This window comes from Phocoena sinus, chromosome 16, assembly GCF_008692025.1.
Source record: "Phocoena sinus isolate mPhoSin1 chromosome 16, mPhoSin1.pri, whole genome shotgun sequence".
Lineage (NCBI taxonomy): Eukaryota > Metazoa > Chordata > Mammalia > Artiodactyla > Phocoenidae > Phocoena > Phocoena sinus.
The window spans coordinates 31358417-31380453 of NC_045778.1; the positions used below are offsets into that span (position 1 = coordinate 31358417).

Sequence of the window (22037 nt, forward strand, 5' to 3'; positions counted from 1 at the left end):
CTCCCGGCGCCCGGCTCTCCCACGTGCTGCCGCTCCCGCTCGGATCGGCCGCCAGGGGGTGCCACAGGCCGGGCTGAGCGGCCTCCTCCGCCGGGGGAGGGCGACGGGCGGGAGGACACCAGCCCATAGGTGGCGCCGATCAGGGCCAGGCAGCTCCCACCAGCGCCGGCCCTAGAGCGTCTTTCCGGAAACCGGATCCAGCCCGCGCCCCGGCTGCGCTGCGCGCTCGGCCTCCTGCCCCACTGACCTGGGATTGCCAGGGAGCGCTCCGCCGGCTGCGGCACAAAACGGGCAGCTAGCGGGGCCCTTCCCAGCCGGCCGCCACCCACCCTCTCTCAACGGTGTCACCACCGCAAGGATGACACCATCACCGCTCAGCCAGAGGACTGGACCTCACACCCACAGCAGTCGTCCCATCCCTACGGCCCCGTACTGTGCTGTCTCTCCCCTCTTCTTGTAGGCATCTGGTGGACCCAGAAAGTAAGAAGCTGCCCGCGGGAAGCTAGACTCCCTTCGTGCCGTTCGTGCCCCTCCTCCCCTTGTTTCCTCTCTGGACGCCGGGCTCCCACCCAGCCAGCCACAGTTAGGACAAGGGAGATTAGAGCTGTGCTGGAGGCTCGGATGGTCTCAGTCTAAGAAACTGAGCGAGCCGGGACGCCGAGCCCTGAAAGGTCTTCGGTGAGGAGGAGAGAGAAGAGGGCGGGTGGGGTCCAGGGCCACAGCGCTGCATGGCAAGAGCCTCTGTGTGGAGCCTCCAAGGTCTGGGTCACCCGGGGACAAGCCAGCCAGACCTGGGGGAGGGGCAGCCTGGCCCTCTGCACTTCTTGTGACCCCGTGGGATTAAAGCTCATCTGAACCCGCTTAATCCTTACTGTTGTGGGTCTACCTTGCAGGAGAAGACCGCCCACTCACACCTGGATTCCATCCGTTTTGGGTGCCTGATCCACCTTTAGTCCTCATGGGGAGGGAAGGGGACATGAAGGTCACCAGCCCAACTAGGCCACAGTGCTACAAACCATCAAAAGATTCACAGTACCCAGTGGTTGTCATATTTGAAAGTTGGATGGAGTCCCAGGGTGGGTAGCCATAGGCAAGTTGCTTACCTTCTCTGAACCCCAGTTTGAATACAGGGTCAGCTGGGAGTAGCTCTGAGCAGCTGTTAGGGTGAACTTTGGGTCTCAGCATGAGCAGCGCCTACCCATCCTCACGGCCAAAGACAGGTGGGCTCCCTCCAAGCAGAAAGCAACATCCTGCTCTGTCCAGGGTGCTTCGCATTCAGGGCACGGAGACGACAGAGAAGACACACTTGCATTCTTTGTTTGTGATCATCTCCAGGTACTTGCAACAACAACAAAAAGATAAGCAACAACAAAAATTGACCCCAAATTGAGGGTTAATCTGTCAGCACACGCATAGCCTTAGAACCTCATTATAGGGAGAAGGCAGAGGATGTCTGCCTCCTTCATGTCCTTGAATTCCATGATCAAGCCCCTCGGGTGGCCCTACTGGTTCTATTTTGCTTTCTTCCTTGGCTGCAACACAGAAAGAAGGAAAGCTCTTTTCTCCTCCAAGGCCGAGTGTTAGAAGCATTACCTCAGTAGCCCAACGTCCTGGAAAAGAGGAAGCTTGGCAATGATGGAGCAGGTAGAGCGAGAGGCTGGGCAGCCTAGAAGCTCCTGGCTGGCTCCTCTGGCCTGTTTGACGTTGGCTCAAAAGACATGGAATTAATAGGCAAAGCTGCCTCCTCCTCCTCCTCTTACCTGTGGAGGAGAGATCGGTTCCCGGTTGGCTGGGGCAGTGTCATTGATATAGCTGGTGTCATCGTTACCTTCCATGAACGGATCACTCGACACCTGCCAGGGCCAGGAAGGGCCGGGCCTGGGTTTTGTCCGCAGAGCTGGAGGCTTTCACTCTCCCGTTGTCCCAGAGCGCAGGGGAGGTCAAGACACAGGCTCTGCTGGGATGTGGCTCTTGGTGGCCCAGTAGAAGGACTGGACAGCTCCTGGTGCTGGATCCCCCTTGCAGGTCCTGGCTGCCTCTTTGCTTCCTGCTGCCTGATCCCTGTGGCTGTCCTGGGCAGAGGAGATGAATTCGTGGCTGGCTGGGAGCTGAGGCAGAGCGATGATGCTGCACAGAGAAGTGGCTCTGGGAGTGACCCTGGCGTGAGGAGCCAGGGGCGAGGAGTGGCCTGGGGGGTCCCTCCTGGCGTGTGCATCCCAGGTGACGCCATGCTGCAGCAGATCCTGCACGACATGTACATCGACCCCGAGCTCCTGGCCGAGCTCAGTGATGTGCAGAAGCACATCCTCTTCTACAAGATGCGAGAGGAGCAGCTGAGACGCTGGAGGGAGCGTGAGGCTTGGGAGGCCCTGGCCCAGTTCGAGGGACTCAGGCCCCCCAAGGTCAAGCGAGGTATGTGGGTGGGAGTCACCAAGGGGCTGACCCCTGGCCTCCCGGGAGGTAGAAAAGTTATCGATGTCAGGCTATGTTCTTCTTTAAAATGGGCACTGGTGTGATGAGGGCTGGGGGCTTGAAACCCTTGTTCTGTGAGCATCCCTTCCCATTAGCCTGGGCGTCTATCTTTTGACTAGGTCTGTAGGGCTCCAAGGCTGCACAGGGAACTGCCTGGGGACCCTGATGGCATTGGGGCACGGGGACTTGCTTTGTCTTGTTGCGGAGGGCCCAGGTTCTGGGAAGACACCACTGGGATCTCAGACTGTGCTCAGACCCTGTGGGTGACTGCCTGGTGGGTAGAAGCCATGTTCTTTTTTTTTTGTGGTACGCGGGCCTCTCACTGTTGTGGCCTCTCCCGTGGCAGAGCGCAGGCTCCGGATGCGCAGGCTCAGCGGCCATGGCTCACGGGCCCAGCTGCTCCCTTGTCCCCTGCATGGGCAGGCGGACTCTCAACCACTGCGCCACCAGGGAAGCCCGAGGCCATGTTCTTGAACCTCACCGGTGGTTCTGGACAGAGGGCCAGGGTGCAGCAAAGACACATCGCCCCTCCCTCACTTGCGTGCGTGGCATAGTGGTTCCAGCACAGCGCCCGTGCCCCTCCTCCCTGTCCTTGTGTGCGAGGATGCTTTGGGTTGTGCTGGAGCCCCAGCGGGCCTCTGGAGAGAGGGCGTCAGGGAATGTCCTGCGCTAAGAGTGACCAACCCCGATGGCAACAGCAACTGCAGACAAGAAGCAAGGGTTCAACCCACGTTTCCGGTGGTTATTCTGCAGTGACGTGCCAGGCAAGGCCGTCGCCGGGGCGCCTGTGAGTGACGGCGCACCTGACGCAGGCAGGCTGCTGAGTTGCTGTGGGACTCAAGGTCCTGCCGGGAAGGGCACTTTACGTGGATGCTGCACTTCACAGTTTGCAAAGCCCATTCATCTCTCTCGTTCACTCCCCACAGCAGCCCTCCTCTTGGTCTCCATACTGTTGACCAGAGTGAAGTGCAGACTTGATCTGTTTGTAAGTTTTCAGTCCGGGAAAAAGACATACAGGCCCCCTGGTGACCTGGCTCCCTCTCTCTACTCCAGGCTCACTGCTAGACAGCGCCTGCCACGTGCCGTAGGCCACGCTGGCACCCATCTGGACACCTTGCTCTAGCCTCTGTCTTTACACATGTGAGTCTTCCCATTGGGAATGTTCTCCCGCCTTCGTCCTCCTGACAAACTCCTTCAGTTCTAGCCCCTGCCTCCTGGAGTCTCTTGGGGATGCTCCTGGCCTAGGGAAGTACTTGCTCCTGGGCACATAGGACCCGTCTTTGCCCTAGCACTTGCCACACTGTCAGTGTCATGCATCGTCTGCTCGCCTGGCTCTCCCAGGGGACTCAAAGCCACAGGAGTGAGCACATTCTCCATTCTGTCTTCCATCCTTGGGTCTAGCACAGAGCTGGCACAGAGCGCGGAATCCCCTTTTGAACAGGACACAGTAGGACCCCAGGGAGGGGGAGCTATGACGTGACTGCGTGTGGCTGGTGCCAAGGGTGGGGCTACACTGGCAGCTGCATCACTGAAAATGACAGGCTGCCTTTCCTGCCCCACCGGCCTGGGCCCTGCGGCCTCATGCCGTCCGTCAGGTGGCTCTTCTGCAAGGAGGACAGACGCCTAAAGCTTTAACTGCAAAAATGTTTTTACGGCGATTTGTCGCACGTTGACATCTACATTTTCGTGTATAAATTATACATTAAACTCATTGGGGTTTCTGGTGCAGAAGACTCTTTTCTGATTAATTTTCTGATTTATAAAGCATGGATAAGAGGAGGAGTGTGTGTATTCCAGATCAGGATCCCGCTCAGATCTCAGCTCTTTGCTTCAGTCCTGGTGTGGAGCTGGGCAGATGGGGAAGCCCTGAGGGGCAGGCGTGGCCCCAGAGGCTGAAGAGCTTCTTACTGTGGGCCTGGGGTGCACAATGCCTGCTTCCTGTCCTAGGATCACAATGAAGGGTTGCAACAACCCTCCACCTGGTCTGTGACCTTTAATATTTACCCTGTGCCTGTCCTCACTGAATGCCCCCATAGCCCTGTGACCCCATCTCAGATGAGGAAGCCACTGCTCACAGAGGTGACACAATCCATCCAAAGTCACCTAGCTGCTAAGAATGGAAACGGGATGTACACCCTGTGACTTTGACCTTGGTCCAGTGGCTGATGTTTTTCTACTCATTCACTTCTGAACTTGGGACTTCCATTCGATGGATGATCTGTTCATGTGTTCATGTGTTCATTCATTCAGTCCCTTAGCCAACATTACTAAGCGCTGACCTTGGTGAACTGGACAGAGCTTTGGCCCTTGAGTCCATGGGTAGACAGATCAGATCCCAGGGAACATGCCAATGGGAGTGCCAGGAGGGTGGCCTGGGGCAATGCAGCCGCACAGCAGCTCAGGACAGGGTGTGTGGGGACAGACTCCATGGGCTGGATCTTTTCTCTTCCTTCCTTTCACAGGCACTTCCTTCCCAGCTTTTGCCTCCCTCCCTCCAATCTGTCCTGAAGGAAGCATCTGCTGTGTCCTGTTGTGTGTGCCAGCCCCTTGGGATCCCTGAGCACAACTTACTCGGTTCCGGTCAGACTGGAATGACCTTGCACCTCCTCCTGTCCATCCATCTCCCCAGTCCTGCCTGTCCCCTGAGACCTCCCTCCCACCCTCTCTCTTCTGAGGACACTTCCCAGCTCCTAGCAGGCCTGACCTGAGGGCTTAGCAGGGCAAGGTGCACCCTGTCCCTGAAAACTTCTCTGCTTCTCCTGCAGAGGGTAGGTGTAAACACTGGTGATAGGGATTATTCCACTTTACAGAAATTCAGGGGTTGTACTGGTCCTGGGACACACATTTGGGGTCCACAGAAGTAAGCTGGGGTGAAAGATGACGGTCGTGGCTGGGCACCCGTCACTCCCCTGACCATGCAGGTGTGTCTTTTTGTTTTCACCTTATATTTTGCTGAGAAGCTTCTGGTGTTCTGCCCCATCATGGAAGATACAGACCCTCAGCTTACATTGTTTTCCCATCTGCCGTCATGTTTGCTGTTTGTCACATTTCTGACAAAAACTTGAGGTCCAGCGGGAATTTGTGTTGCTTGTTGAGACTCTGGGAAGGCGGTCATCACGTTACATTCTCGCTAGATTTAAGCCACGCCCATCCAGCAGTACCATGACTTTCAACATCGTTTCCCCTTTTCGTGCCCTTTTGCCACCGCAGGAACCTACACCCAGTGTGAGGAGCTGCAGCCTTTACAACCCTTGGCCCCTTCTGGGCTGGCCCAGTTATCCCAGTTTTTGGGGGCTGGAGCTGGGTGTCGCCTGGGACACAGGACTCAGGACACATGTGTTCCTACTGCTGTTGTGACCCAGGAATCTTCTCTGCCTGGTCTTGCTGGCTCCGCTGTGATTGGCAGTCTCTGTCAGTGTTAAATTGATTCCTCGGTGACCATCTTCTTATCCATCTGGACGTCATCTGCCTGGGAACAAGACCTCTTTCCCCACCCTCCTTCCTGCTTTCTTCTCTAACGTGGCTGACACTGGCCACGCCACAAACCAAACCTGCAGCCTCTTGGAGGTGCCTTATTCTCACCCCCACAGCCAGCCCTGTGCCTGCCCCAGTCCAGCCTGTGGAGGGCTCTAAGTCCAGCTGTCCAGCCCTCACTACTTCCATTCCCCACAGCTGGGGTCAAGAGGCACCTCCCACCTGCTAGGCCCGCCTCTCTCTGCCTGCCCAGCCTGTGGCGCTCCCACAAGCAGCCCTGACCTGGGGCTGGAGGGAGACACCCGATCCAGCATCCTGTCTCAGCTCTCAGCCACTCCCACTGGGCGTCTGCCCTGGACTGGGTGCCCAGGTGGGCCTGGTCCATGCTCTAATGAAAGCTGTGTGACACAGTCCTTCTCACTGGGCATCTGCCTTCTCTCTGTTTCCTGGGAACCATCCAGTAACCACGGCAACCTTGCCCGCTGGGCCCAGGCCCTCCTAGCCTCGGTGTGTTTCCTTTCCGGGCGTGGGAAGCAGTACTTGCCTGCAGACATTCCCGGTGCACCCATGTTCTCAGTGGTCCCCTGCCTCAGGCTCACGCCCTACGACTTTTCTCCCCAGAGCAGCCAAAGTGTCCTTTTAACACACTGACTAGCTCAGGCATCTCCCTGCCTCCGTGGCTTCCACTGCACTCAAAGAAACACGAATGCTTTTCGGGCGCCTCTGCCTACTTTCCAACCCGATTTCCACCCTTTTGGGTCCCTCTGTGTGGAGGCTGGGCCCTCCCCGTCATTCATTTCTCAGTTAAATGTTGAGCTCTTCACTGACTACCTGCTCTCAAGGACCCCACCCCAGTCTCTCTCTCTCTTACAACATCTGGCCTGATTTCCTTCAAAGCACTTACCACATCTGAAAGTATCGTGTTTTTTGTTGTTGTTTGTTTGTGGTAAGAAAACACAACATAAAATTTACCATTTTAACCATTTTAAAGCGTGCGATCCAGTGACATTTAGTACATTCAAAATGTTGTGCAACCACCACCTCTGTCATTTCCATCATCCCAGAAGGAAAGCCCGTATCCTTTAAACGGTCCCTCTGCATCCTCTCCTCCCCCAGCGCCTGGCAACCACTGATGCGTTTTCTGTCTCTGTGAAGTTGCCTTTGTCGTCATCACCTTCCTCTTTTCTCATGTATCTGTTTGCTTGTTTATGGTCTGTCTCCTCCGTTAGTCTGCACGGGCCATGACACCATGGCTGCGGCGGCTGCCTTGCCTCCATCCCAGCGTCTGGAACAAGGCTGAGGGATATGGTTGGGGGGCAGCCGTGGGCAGGGAGCTGCTAAGACCGTTGCATGCGTGGTGTGTCAGTGGGGCTGGATAGAAGAGACGGGTATCAAAGGATTTCCCTTTTGAGTAGAAGACTGTGAGCTGTGCAGTGTGACCCCTTCCCTAGACCTTGAAAATCTTCAGTAAAAGTCTAAAAATCCCAGTATACTTGTGTTTTGGGATATATTGTAGAAGCTGAACTACAATCTATACTATGTAAGTAATGGCAGTTCTGTGACCTTGTCATTCATACTTACAACTCATTTCGTTTTCATTTCTTGTTTTAGGATTTTGACTTAGAGTTTAGTTTGACCAATGCTACTTTTTTCCTTTGCATCCACTTAGTGTACATTTCCCTGTATCTTTTCTTCCCCCTCACCCCGCCTTTTGATACCATTTTGTTTTAAGGGAGTCTATTGAAACATGTATCTTAACTAGCATATGTTCGTTTAGAACTTATTTTAAAGATAGAGTTGAACCCATTTTCTTTACCTTTATCAGGAATGAAACATTATCTACTGAAGATGAGAAACTTAAGGATATTTTAATATCCGTCTCCATGATTTTGTTGGCATAATAAAGAATTTTAGATTTTTTGGTTTACTTACCTTTCAAGACTTATTTTTTTATGCCAATGGCGGTTTCATAATCAAATCATAATAACAGTAATTACTTGGACACTAACTCCACTTTGTATTACTCGTACCCCACATTTTTCCCTCTGAGGGGAAAGTGAGAAACATTTCATTCCCCCTTTGCCCCCTTGTACAAATGCTTTGGCCAACCCAGCAGCACACCCTTTGCTGTTCGGATTCTCAGCACATCACACAGAAGTTATTAAACATCAAGGGAAATCCACATTTGAAGCCGTGTCCTGCACCATCCCTGTTCTTGCTGTCATATGGTGGTAGGCATGCTGATTTTCTTCAACTCCCTTTGTGAATTTTTCTGTTAGTTCCAACAGTTTTCCAGTAGATCCACTTAGAGGGTGGTGACTGTGCAGGAACATTGGGGAATCAGGGGCATGGATGCCCTGGATTTCTGGACTGTAGCTCTTTGGAGCTGTTGCTCATGGCCCCTTTCCTGGGCACAGTGGAACAGTGCTTCTAGGACAGTGCCACGGGGGGAGGGGGCTGGGGAATCTAGCCTCTCTGTTTTCTTACGGTGCCGGATTATCCACCAGTAGTGTCCCATCCCTTCTGTCAAGAAGATGTTTCCTGTCCATATGCAAATATTCAAAGAACAATTCTTTGGGGAGGGAGAATGATCTTTTTCACAGAGTATATGTGATGGGGAGAGAAAAAGAGGTGTCTGGCGGCGCGGGGAGGGTGTCCAGAGTCCTGTGCAAGGTAGACAAGAGGTAAAAAGTCCCCTGTGGCACGATAATTGGTAAATTGGGGCTGAGTGTGTGTCCGAGGGACCAGTGAAGGCAACAGATGAGCAATGGGGGTGCTGCCAGCTTCCCAGCGAGAGCCCTGGAGTCAGGCAAGAGGAACGTCATGAGAAGTGTATCTGTGGTGACACCAGGCCATCCAGCTGACCCCAGAGAGGTGTCCTAGTGTCCGTCACCTGTAGATGGGCACTGCAGCTCTCAGGGTGTATGTGGCGGGGGCAGGCAGATCCTGCTTGCTCTTCCAGACTTCCACACCCGAAGGGATGCTCCATTAGCTCATTTCCTGAGGGGCTCAAGGGTGGAAAATGACAGTGTCACAGATCACTTCTCCACCTTTTGGTTGGGTTGATGCTATTTTCAACATGTCTCTAGCTTGGTGGAATAGAAACAAGTCCCCTGGATTTTCATCTTTGGTCTACCGGGTTGACCTTGGAACATCACCTGTACAATGGGAATAATAACCCTTCCCCAGCAGTTGTTGGCAGGGTTCAAAAAGCTTCTTCAACAAGTGGGAAAGCTCCCGCCACCATGCAGGGCACATAAGAGCCAAGCCATGTCCACCTCCTTCCTTTCCTCACTGCCTCCGTCTGCCTCTGGTGGCAGATGCCCTTGGAATTTGTTCAGCCTCTTCCTGAATGTTCCCATGGGACCCAGGCTGTGAGCCCAGCTCCACCACTGCTTGGCCAACCTCAGTTTTTCTGGAGTCTCAGAGATGAGGGTGGGGATGGGACTTTTCCTGTGTCTGTCAAATCATTACTCCTGGTGTGGTTACTTCTTAGGGTAAATTGCAAGAAATTCAGTTATTCCAGTAAAAGGAGACTCTTGGTTCTTGGATGCTGATAAACTTTCCTACAGGTGAAGCAAAGCTGTGGCATTATGGTGGGTGGGAGGACTAGTCCGTCGGGAATTGCACAGTGTATGGCCTGGGACCACCCTGGTTGTGACTGTGTAGCTGGGTGTGGGACCCCTTAGGGCATGGAGAGAGGGGCTAGGGGCCAGACCACTACCCCCGCCTGGACTCTGAGACCCAGTGTGGGCCTTGCACGCAGTTGGTGCTCTGCCCAGGTGTGTGGAATTGACCTTGAGGGGGAGAGCCCACTTTCTGTCTCCTCAGCCCTGTTCGGCCTCCATATGGTGGACAGAAGGGTGGGGCAGCAGTGCTGGTGAGTGAGGTCCTCCGTGTTACAGTCTCAGCGTCGCTGAGGGGTGTCACTCTGCTCCCCTGCAGCTCAGTTCCTTCTTCCGTGAAGAGGGAAGGGCTTTCTGGGTGGCTGTAAGACTGAAGGAGCCACTGTGCAAAGTTCCCACGCTGGCCCTGGCTGGGGGCCTCTGCAGCCCACCAGCTCACTCCCTTTCCTCCCTGCCTTCCCCCAGCCGGCGCTGTGGTTCTGGCCGAGGCAGCTCTGCCAGCATCCACGGCTCCCCGTCTCCAGTGCCAGCATTTGCAGAAGCTGCAAGGCCCCAGACTCACCAGGCAGGCAGTGGGAAGAGCCAGGCAGAAGCTGCCATGAGAGCATGTGGGGCTCTTGGTGCCCAGCAGGTGTGGGTGTCCCCAGGGGTGAGAGTGCAGTTTTCTTGGCTCTGGAGGGAGATCAGCCTTATGTGGAGCCCTTAACTGTCAGCTCTGAGCGTCCTGTATCTAGAAGGAGAGAACTGAAGGTGTGGCCTTGTCCAGCTGAAGGCCTTTGGTAGGGGAGCCTGGAGAGGTTCCCAGAGAGTAGGCTCAGGTTCTGGAAGCTAAGGGGGAAGGGCCAGGGCTGCAGGAAGAATGAAGCCTCAGAGCAGCTGCATTCTTTGGAATGAAAGAGAACTCACCCAGATGGAACGCCTTGCCTCCTGTGTGTCTGACCTGTCCTGGGCCCTTTAAGTGCCTGTTTATCCCACCCCCTTAGGGACCTGAGGTTGGGTCCTTTGTATTTCATGAAATCTAAGATGCTATAGCTTGAAAGACACACTATTTTTATATATTACTAAGAAAGCTGTAAATTAAACCATGATACACCATTGTTTGTAAGATACATCCTGGTTTCAGAAATGTTAAGGTGTGTGTCTTCAAATTAATGAAATAAGTTATTATCTCCGTTTGAGTCGAGGTGGAGTTAGAATCGGGTCCAGGCCTGCTGGGGCTCCAGTTCCCCCCACTGCAGTGCACACATCTTCCTCCTCCTCACAGCTGCTCCCATGGTGAAATGACATATTCCAGGTGATTAAAGACCAGTGCAGAAAAAGCAAAAACAAAATCATAGAAGTAATCAAAGAAAATATGAGAGAATAGTGGGGAGAGCGAAGGTGTTCTTAAAATAAGATACAGCAATAAAAATTAAAGGAAAAATAAAGATAAATATGACTAGATTTTTAAAATCTTCTTGATAAAAGACACCAAACGGAGTTTAAAAAGAGAACAAAGCAGGAGGTAAATGAGAGAAAAATATCTGCAACATTTATAACAGGCAAAGGACTTGTATCCAGAGAAGAAAGCAACTTCCTAAGTCAGTTAGCAGAAGACAAACAGTAGAAAAGTGGGGAATAGACATGAACAAGCCATTCACAGGAGTGCAACTTCGAGTCACAATGACCGTGTGGAAAGGTGTTCATCCTCACTAGCGAACTATCAGTACATCACTGCAAATTAAAACAAGAATCCTAGCAAAAGTTAAAGAAGTTTGCTAGTAGGAATGTTGATGGGGGTCCAGAGAAAGAGATACTCTCTCTCCTGCATGGCTGTGGAGGGACAGATTTTCTGCAGGTTCCCGAGGAGCTTGGGCCCACGGGGATGGGGTTCTCCTGTCCCTGCAACTTTCTCCCGGCTGCTGCCAAAAGCCCACGGGCTGTGTATTATTATTATTTTTTAAAATTTTTATTGGAGTATGGATGGTTTACAATGTTGTGTTAGTTTCAGGTGTGCAGCAAAGTGAATCAGTTATACTTATATCCACTCTTTTTTAGATTCTTTTGCCATATAGGTCATCACAGAGTATTGAGTAGAGTTCCCTGTGCTGTACAGTAGGTCCTCATTAGTTATCTATTTTATATATAGTAGTGTGCATATGTCAATCCCAATCTCCCAATTTATTCCTCTCCCCCTTTCCCCCCTGGTAACCATAAGTTTGTTTTCTACAGCCCATGGGCTCTTTAAACAGATGGAGTTTTGCTCAGCTCTGGCTGGAGGGAAGCCCTTCTCCTGCCTGTTGCAAGGCCCCAGCTGGGGATACTGGGCTGAGCTGCCCAGGTGTAATCTCCTCCCCTTGCTTCAGGGGTGATCATGTCTGCCACCTCCCTCCTTCCCTAACTGTCCACCTCACTGCTTCCCTTTGCACCTGGAGGTCAGCAGGGGCAGTTTCTGAGAAAGGCCACCAGCTGGTTATCTCCTGACTCCCTGTAACCTGACGCCAGGTCTCAGCCCCGCTCAGGGGAGCTGGGCTGAAGCGGCAGGTTGCAGGCGGCTGCCTGCCCCTCTGTTATCTCTCCCAGTGGCTAGTAGCATCGCTGCTTTCAAGGTTCTTCTCACGTAAAAACTAGCAAAGCTTCCTAGGATTCTTGCATTTGGAACCAGATTTTGCATTCACCTTTCGGGTTTAAATTCTTTGGGTACATTTCCACACCTGTTTCCCTCATGTCCTTTCAAAATGACAGGACCTCAGGGAGCATTTATTTTTATCCTATCATCTCACAGATGTGCTTATTATCTGGCCACCACGGTTGGGTTCTCAATACATACCATAACTGATTTCAAACATGTGAAATTGAATGGCTGAGACTGTAGTCAACCTTGTTTCTGTGTGCACTTGATAAAGAAAGTATTCTGCTGTAGTGTGGAGTGTTCTATAGACGTCAGTTAGGTTAAGTTGGTCAATATGTTATTTAGACCCCTACACCCTAACTGATTTTTTTCCCTATAAATTACCTTATCGTATAAATTACCAGGAGAGTTTTTGTTGTCACAAACAGCTTTATTGAGATATAATTCATATACCATACAAGTCACCCATTTAAAGTGTACACAAGTCACCCATTTAATGTGTACAACTAAATGGTTTTTAATATATTCACAGAGATGTGCAGCCATCACCACAGACAATTTTGGAATATTTACATCACCTCAAGAAAACCCATACACCTTAACTAGTACCTGCCAGACCCCTTTCTCCCTGCTCCAGCCCTTAGCAACCACTAATCTACTTTTTTTTTTTTTTTTTCTGCACTGGGTCTTCATTGCTTCGAGTGGGCTTTCTCTAGTTGCGTCAAGCGAGGGCTAACTCTTAGTTGCGATGCGCAAGCTTCTCATTATGGTGGCTTCTCTTGTTGTGGAGCACGGGCTGTAGGCGTGCGGGCTTCAGTAGTTGTGGCACGCGGGCTTCAGTAGCTGTGGCATGCAGGCTTAGTTGCTCCGTGGCATATGGGATCTTCCTGGACCAGGGATCGAACCCATGTCCCCTGCATTGGCAGATGGATTCTTAACCACTATGCCACCAGGGAAGTCCACTGCTAATCTACTTTATGTCTCTATGGATTTCCCTATTCTGGACTTTCATATGAGTGGAATAATAAAGTATTGGACTTTTGTGACTGGCTTCTTATACTTAGCATAATGTTTTCAAGGCCCATCCACAATGTAGCATGTATCAGTATCATTCTTTTTTTATGGCCAAATAATATTCCATTATATGGATGTACCACATTTTGTTTGTCCATTTATCTCTTAATGGACATTTGGGTTGTTTTCGCTTTTGGCTATTATGAATAATGCTTCTATAAACATTCACATACAAGTTTTTGTGTGGATGTATGTTTTCATTTCTATTGGGTGTGTACCTACGAGTGGAATTGCTGGATCATTTGATAACTTTATGTTTAATAACTTGAAGAATTGGCAGATTGTTTTCCAAAGAAGTCGCACCATTTTACCTTCCCACCAGCAGCGTATGAGAGGTCCAATTTCTCCACATTCTCACCAGTACTTGTTATTATCTATGTTTTTGGTTAAATCCATCCTGGGAGATGTGAAATGTCATTGTGGTTTTGATTTGCATTTCGCTGATGAGTAAAGATTTTGAGCATCTTTTCTTGTGCTTGTTGGACATCTATATATCTTCTTTGGAGAAATGTATATTTAGATCCTTTGCCCATTTTTAGACTGAGTTGTCTTTTTATTATTGAGCTGTAAGAATTTTTATACACTCCAGGCACAAGTTCCTTATCAGATATATGATCTGTAAATATTTACTCCCACTCTTTGGATTGCCCTTTTACTTTCTTGATGGCATCCTTTGAAACACAAAAGTTTTAATTTCAAATTTTGATGAAGTCCAAATTGTATTGATATATATTTTCTTTGTTGTTTGTGCTTTTGGTATCATATCTTAGAAACCATTGTCTAATTTAAGGTCATGAAGATTTATACCTATATCTATATTTTCAAATTTATTAACACAGAATAGCACATGATATTCTCTTTTAATCATTTCTTGTTTTACATTGTCTTCTTATTCCTAATGCCATATATATTATATATACTGTATACACATTCCATATATATAAAAAAATATATATATGGCATATATATGACATACAACATATATATATATATATGTTTTAACTTAATTTAAGCATGCTAGGTGGTTTCCTACTTTATTACATTTTTCAAAGAAAAAATGTTATGTTGTATTTATAATGTATATGCTTTGCATTCACTAATATTAGTTTTTTTCATTAATTATTTTCTCCTGCTTTTATTTTAGTGTTCTTTTTTATGTCTTAGATTGAGAACTTAGTTTATTCATGTTACATCTTTTTTTTTTAATTTTATTTCATATTTTTAAAAATATTTATTTATTTATTTATTTATTTTATTTGGCTGTGCCGGGTCTTAGTCGCAGCATGCATGCAGGATCTAGTTCCCTGACCAGGGGTCAAAGCCTGAGCCCCCTGCATTAGGAGTGCGGAGTCTTAACCACTGAACTACCAGGGAAGTCCCACATCTTTTTTTTAAATAAAGCTTATAAAATTTCTCATTATAAAATATTTAAACATATAGGTAAAATGGAAAATAATATAATAAGTACTTATGGACCCATAATGTCTTTATTAAGTGTTAACTTAGTGCCTTCTTTGTTTCTATTTAAGTACGTCATATACAGTTGAGACCCACTTTAATGCCTTTCTAAAATTTCACTCCCCATCTCCTTCCCCATATGCAAGCCTATTATAAATTCAACATGTATCATCCTTATGTCTTTTCCATACTTTAATATATATTTTGTAAGCAATATGTTGCTTAATCATTATATGAATGACATTATACTGTATGCAATCTGAAGTTAACTTAATTTATTGGTTCTGCATTTTTTAAGGAGATATGTTTGTGTTGTTCAAACCTATTTACTTTTCTTGCTATAGAGTACTGCATTATAAGAACATACTATAATTTATTTATCTGTTTTCCTTGATTAGTCATTTATGTTGTTCCTGATTTTTAATATTTTGGACAATGTTTCCATGAACCTTCTTGTTCAGGTTTCTCTGGGCACGTGTGTACTTGGAAGTGCTATTCCTTGGTCATAATGAGTAGCATGTTCAACTTTACTAAATATTTGCCAAATATCTTCAAAGTGGTTGTATCAGTGCCTTCAGCCATCAACAATTTATAAGAATTATCATTACTCTATATCCTTTTCAACAATCAGAATTTGTCATCACACTTTTTTATTCTTTCCAGTCTTGTAGGAGTGAAATGACTGTATTTTTTCATCATAATACACTCACAGTAAAATTAATGGTGGTTTCACTCCTTGATGAAACAGTAAATCTTATTCATTTTATTATATGACAAAATGGAAGGATGCATAAAGCATTTCTGAAGTATGATGGGTGTCTTGAGGAAAGGCACTGTGTGATTTTTTGAGTTATGTGCTGAACTAGCCTCTTTACTCATAGAATACCATTTTTCCTTGAAAGAAGACTGACAAACTATGTCTTTTTTCAGACTTGGGTATTTGCAGATGAATAAAGTGAATCTGTCACTTCAAGGAAAACAATGGATAAAATTTATTCCAGTCATAAAATTCCAGGTTTCAAGCAAAAATCAGAATTTTTGGAAAACTTGTATCAGCTACAATGAACTTATTAGATTCCCAATACGTAAAGGCTTTTCTCTGAGGTTCATAGTAATATTAACAAACAATTTTATGATATTATAAAATAAAATACGTATTTTATTTTATAATATCATAAATTTGGAAGATCTGCTTGATTCAGTGAACCAGTATTTTCCAAGGACCAATGAGGAATGTTGCAAAATCACACATGAGTAAAAGATCCATTCAAAGTGCAAAATAAACCAATGGGTTTTATTTATTTATTTATTTATTTATTTTGTGGCACGTGGGCCTCTCACTGTTGTGGCCTCTCTCGTTGCGGGGCACAGGCTCCAGACGCGCAGGCTTAGCGGCCATGGCTCACGGGCCTAGCCGCTCTGCGGCATGTGGGATCTTCCCGGACCGGGGCACGAACCTGTGTCCCCTGCATCGGCAGGCGGACTCTCAAACACTGCACCACCAGGGAAGCCCCTGGGTTTTAATTTTATTTTGCTTAAAAATCTTTAAACTTTTTATTTTGAAGTAACTTTTTTTTTAGGCCACGCCCTGTGGCATGTGAGATCTTAGTTCCTCGACCAGGGTTTGAACCCACGTCTCCTTCAGTGGAAGTACGGAGTCGTAACCATTGGACCGCCAGGGAAGTCCCAAGTTGCTATTATTTTAAGTAAATATATATTAAAAATTTTCTCAGTTTTAATTTTGAATATGGTAAATATTGATAGATATAACCCACGTAAACAAAAATTCTTTGAGATACTCAATATTTTTAAAGAATATGAAGGGGTCTTGAGAGCAAATTATTTGATAACAAATGCTTTAAAGGATACACTGTATGCGATGAGTTAGCTTTTCTACAATGCATCTAGACTAGTACTATCTATATTCCATTCTTGGGAGAACTGAGGGAAAAAAATGACCATTCAAATTATGTTTTATAGGGCTTATTTCTCTCACAGGACCCTAGTAGAGAAAGATTGTTCTAGACATTAATAAGTTAATACATGTAAAATATGTTGAACCATGATTAGCAGATAAGCCTTCTGTAGATGTTAGCTGTTACTATTGCTTTTATTAATTGGTGCAATCGTTTGACAGTTATGTGTATTCAAGTATCTTCTCTTAGTTGGTGACTTGATTTTTAATTGTCTTTATGGCATTTTTTGTGTGTAGAAATGTTAAGCTTTAATCTGTATTCAAATATATCAACATTGTCTCTCATAGTTTATTTTTTTATGTCTCATAGAAGAAATTCTTCCCTTCCCAAAGTAATAATGATATGCATTTATATTTTCCTCTAAGAGTTTCCAAGCATCCAAATGTTCCTTTTCACAGACTCATAAAACCACCTTTGTCAAGGTCCATGTTGTTGAATCCAATGGTCAATTCTCAAGTCTTCATCCCAATGACCCATCAGTAGCCTTTGACACAGTTGACCTCCCTTTAATTCCTGAAATTCTTTCTCCACTTGGCTTCTGGGATACTGCTGTCTTTTGGTTGTTCTCCTGCCTCGCAGGCTTCTTTGTCCTCATCTCCTTGGGGGTCCTCCTCCTATCTAGGTGTTGGAGTGTGCTGGGCTTCAGTCCTTTGACCTCTCCTGTTGTCTGTCTACACTCACTCTCTACCTGCTCTCGTCCAGTTTTGTGGCTTTAAATATCTATACACTGATGCCTTCAAAAAATTATATTTTAGTTCCAGCCTCTCCTCTGAACTCTGTTTTATTCAACTGCCTATTGGATGTCTAATAGACGTCTCAAACTTAATTTAGCCCAAACAGAAATGTTGATTTATCCAAGCAGTTTCTTTCATGTTACTCTTTTCAGTAATATGACCATCCATTCCATTGCTTAAGCTGAAAAGTTAGAGTTTTCTTGCTCTTTTTCTTTCACAACTCATATCCAAAATTTAAGCAAATATTGCTTTTTCCTTCAGAATATATCCTAAATCTTAACCACTTTATACCTCCTCCTCCAGGACCATCTTAGTCCAAGAAATGATTGTCTGTCCCCTGGACTATTACAAATGCCCACTGGCCTACAGATTTTCTTGTCCCCTGCTTCCCACACTGAATGAATGAAAGCTGCTGCTTCTCCAACTGCATTTCCAGTTTCCCTTCTTGCTCCCTCTGCTGCAGCCACAGTGGTCTCCTTGCTGTTTCATGAACTTGCCAAGCACATTACCAGCATCTGACCTCAATCCTACTCAGCTCCCAGTCTCACCTGGAGAACTTTGATTCCCCTCTACCCTGTAGGAGTCTCATTCCTGGTGACCACTATTTGCTTCAGGACCCACATGGGAGCATCCACCCTGCTCACTGTTTCACACTTCTGTTTGGAATAGAGTCAACAAAGCCATCTATATTGTGTTTGGAGAAGAGAATTTTATCTTCATGGGGACATCAAAAAGAAAAGCCTTTAAGCTTATAATTGTTCTTTTGAGCCTACTGTTATCTGTGCCCATGTTTTTTTGCTACAATTTTCCCCCTAGATAATGTATAATTTTAGTTTTGATTTCCCCTAAGATCCATGGGTTCTCTAGGAGATATTTTCTTTTTTTCTCAGTTTTGTTTTTTTTTTACATCTTTATTGGAGTATAATTGCTTTACAATGGTGTGTTAGTTTCTGCTTTATAACACAGTGAATCAGTTATACATATACATATGTTCCCATATCTCTTCCCTCTTACGTCTCCCTCCCTCCCACCCTCCCTATCCCACCCCTCCAGGCAGTCACAAAGCACCGATCTGATCTCCCTGTGCTATTCGGCTGCTTCCCACTAGATATCTACCTTACGTTTGGTAGTGTATATGTGTCCATTCCTCTCTCTCGCTTTGTCACAGCCTACCCTTCCCCCTCCCCATATCCTCAAGTCCATTCTCTAGTAGGTCTGTGTCTTTATTCCTGTCTTACCCCTAGGTTCTTCATGACATTTTTTTTCTTAAATTCCATATATATGTGTTAGCATACGGTATTTGTCTTTCTCTTTCTGACTTACTTCACTCTGTATGACAGACTCTAGGTCTATCCATCTCATTACAAATAGCTCAATTTCGTTTCTTTTTATGGCTGAGTAATATTCCATTGTATATATGTGCCACATCTTCTTTATCCATTCATCCGGTGATGGGCACTTAGGTTGTTTCCATCTCTGGGCTATTGTAAATAGAGCTGCAATGAACATTTTGGTACATGACTCTTTTTGAATTATGGTTTTCTCAGGGTATATGCCCAGTAGTGGGATTGCTGGGTCATACGGTAGTTCTATTTGTAGTTTTTTAAGGAACCTCCATACTGTTCTCCACAGTGGCTGTATCAATTTACATTCCCACCAACGGTGCAAGACGGTTCCCTTTTCTCCACACCCTCTCCAGCATTTATTGTTTTTAGATTTTTTGATGATGGCCATTCTGACTGGTGTGAGATGATATCTCATTGTAGTTTTGATTTGCATTTCTCTAATGATTAATGAAGTTGAGCATTCTTTCATGTGTTTGTTGGCAGTCTGTATATCTTCTTTGGAGAAATGTCTATGTAGGTCTTCTGCCCATTTTTGGATTGGGTTGGTTTTTTTTTGTTATTGAGCCGCATGAGCTGCTTATAAATTTTGGAGATTAATCCTTTGTCAGTTGCTTCACTTGCAAATATTTTCTCCCTTTCTGAGGGTTGTCTTTTGGTCTTGTTTATGGTTTCTTTTTCTGTGCAAAAACTTTTCAGTTTCATTTGTATATTTTTGCTTTTATTTCCATTTCTCTGGGAGGTGGGTCAGAAAGGATCTTGCTGTGATTTATGTCATAGAGTGTTCTGCCTATGTTTTCCTCTAAGAGTTTGATAGTTTCTGGCCTTACATTTAGGTCTTTAATCCATTTTGAGCTTATTTTTGTGTATGGTGTTAGGGAGTGATCTAATCTCATACTTTTAAATGTACCTGTCCAGTTTTCCCAGCACCACTTATTGAAGAAGCTGTCCTTTCTCCACTGTACATTCCTGCCTCCTTTATCAAAGATAAGGTGACCATATGTGCGTGGGTTTATCTCTGGGCTTTCTATCCTGTTCCATTGATCTATCTTTCTGTTTTTGTGCCAGTACCATGCTGTCTTGATTACTGTAGCTTTGTAGTATAGTCTGAAGTCAGGGAGCCTGATTCCTCCAGCTCCATTTTTCGTCCTCAAGATTGCTTTGGCTATTCGGGGTCTTTTGTGTTTCCATACAAATTGTGAAATGTTTTGCTCTAGTTCTGTGAAAAATACCAGTGGTAGTTTGACAGGGATTGCACTGAATCTGTAGATTGCTTTGGGTAGTAGAGTCATTTTCACAATGTTGATTCTTCCAATCCAAGAACATGGTATATCTCTCCATCTATTTGTATCATCTTTAATTTCTTTCATCAGTGTCTTATAATTTTCTGCATACAGGTCTTTTGTCTCCTTAGGTAGGTTTATTCCTAGATATTTTATTCTTTTTGTTGCAGTGGTAAATGGGAGTGTTTTCTTGATTTCCCTTTCAGATTTTTCATCATTAGTGTATAGGAATGCCAGAGATTTCTGTGCATTAATTTTGTATCCTGCTATTTTACCAAATTCATTGATTAGCTCTAGTAGTTTTCTGGTACCATCTTTAGGATTCTCTCTGTATAGTATCATGTCATCTGCAAACAGTGACAGCTTTACTTCTTCTTTTCCGATTTGGATTCCTTTTATTTCCTTTTCTTCTCTGATTGCTGTGGCTAATACTTCCAAAACTATGTTGAATAAGAGTGGTGAGAGTGGGCAACCTTGTCTTGTTCCTGATCTTAGTGGAAATACTTTCCGCTTTTCACCATTGAGGACGATGTTGGCTGTGGGTTTGTCATATATGGCCTTTATTATATTGAGGAAAGTTCCCTCTATGCCTACTTTCTGCAGGGTTTTTATAATAATTGGGTGTTGAATTTTGTCAAAAGCTTTCTCTGCATCTATTGAGATGATCATATGGTTTTTCTCCTTCAATTTATTAATATGGTTTATCACATTGATTGTTTTGCGTATATTGAAGAATCTTTGCATTCTTGGAATAAACCCCACTTGATCATGGTGTATGATCCTTTTAATGTGCTGTTGGATTCTGTTTGCTAGTATTTTGTTGAGGATTTTTGCATCTATGTTCATCAGTGATATTGGCCTGTAGTTTTCTTTCTTTGTGACATCCTTGTCTGGTTTTGGTATCAAGGTGATGGTGGCCTCGTAGAATGAGTTTGGGAGTGTTCCTCCCTCTGCTATATTTTGGAAGAGTTTGAGAAGGATAGGTGTTAGCTCTTCTCTAAATGTTTGATAGAATTTACCTGTGAAGCCATCTGGTCCTGGGCTTTTGTTTGTTGGAAGATTTTAAATCACAGTTTCAATTTCAGTGCTTGTGATTGGTCTGTTCATATTTTCTATTTCTTCCTGATTCAGTCTTGGCAGGTTGTGCATTTCTAAGAATTTGTCCATTTCTTCCACGTTGTGCATTTTATTGACATAGAGTTGCTTGTAGTAATCTCTCATTATCTTTTGTATTTCTGCAGTGTCAGTTGTTACTTCTCCTTTTTCATTTCTAATTCTATTCATTTGAGTCTTCTCTCTTTTTTCCTTGATGAGTCTGGCTAATGGTTTATCAATTTTGTTTATCTTCTCAAAGAACCAGCTTTTAGTTTTATTGATCTTTGCTATCGTTTCCTTCATTTCTTTTTCATTTATTTCTGATCTGATTTTTATGATTTCTTTCCTTCTGCTAACTTTGGGGTTTTTTTGTTCTTTCTCTAATTGATTTAGGTGCAAGGTTAGGTTGTTTATTCGAGAGGTTTCCTGTTTCTTAAGGTAGAATTGTATTGCTATAAACTTCCCTCTTAGAACTGCTTTTGCTGCATCCCATAGATTTTGGGTCATCGTGTCTCCATTGTCATTTGTTTCTAGGTATTTTTTAATTTCCTCTTTGATTTCTTCAGTGATCACTTCGTTATTAATTAGTGTATTGTTTAGCCTCCATGTGTTTATAGTTTTTACAGATTCTTCCTGTAATTGATATCTAGTCTCATAGCGTTGTGGTTGGAAAAGATACTTGAAACAATTTCAATTTTCTTAAATTTACCAAGGCTTGACTTGTGACCCAAGATATGATCTATCCTGGAGAATGTTCCATGAGCACTTGAGAAAAATGTGTATTCTGTTGTTTTTGGATGGAGTGTCCTATAAATATCAATTAAGTCCATCTTGTTTAATGTATCATTTAAAGCTTGTGTTTCCTTATTTATTTTCATTTTGGATGATCTG

General features: G+C 45.6%; 1 protein-coding gene across 4 annotated transcripts in view; it reads left to right on the forward strand.

Annotated features, from left to right (window-relative positions):
• Nucleotides 1–203: 203 nt before the first annotated feature.
• SH2D4B (SH2 domain containing 4B) overlaps nucleotides 204–22037 on the forward strand; it is an 86821-nt gene continuing 64987 nt past the window's right edge. For all 4 annotated transcript variants that reach the window (XR_004346264.1, XR_004346265.1, XR_004346266.1 and 1 more), the window contains exon 1: nucleotides 204–2412. Coding sequence is in view for 1 of the 4 variants with exons in the window: in XM_032608771.1 (XP_032464662.1) it covers nucleotides 1719–2412 (694 nt within the window). In the remaining 3 variants the exon portion in view is untranslated. The remainder of the gene's footprint in view (nucleotides 2413–22037) is intronic.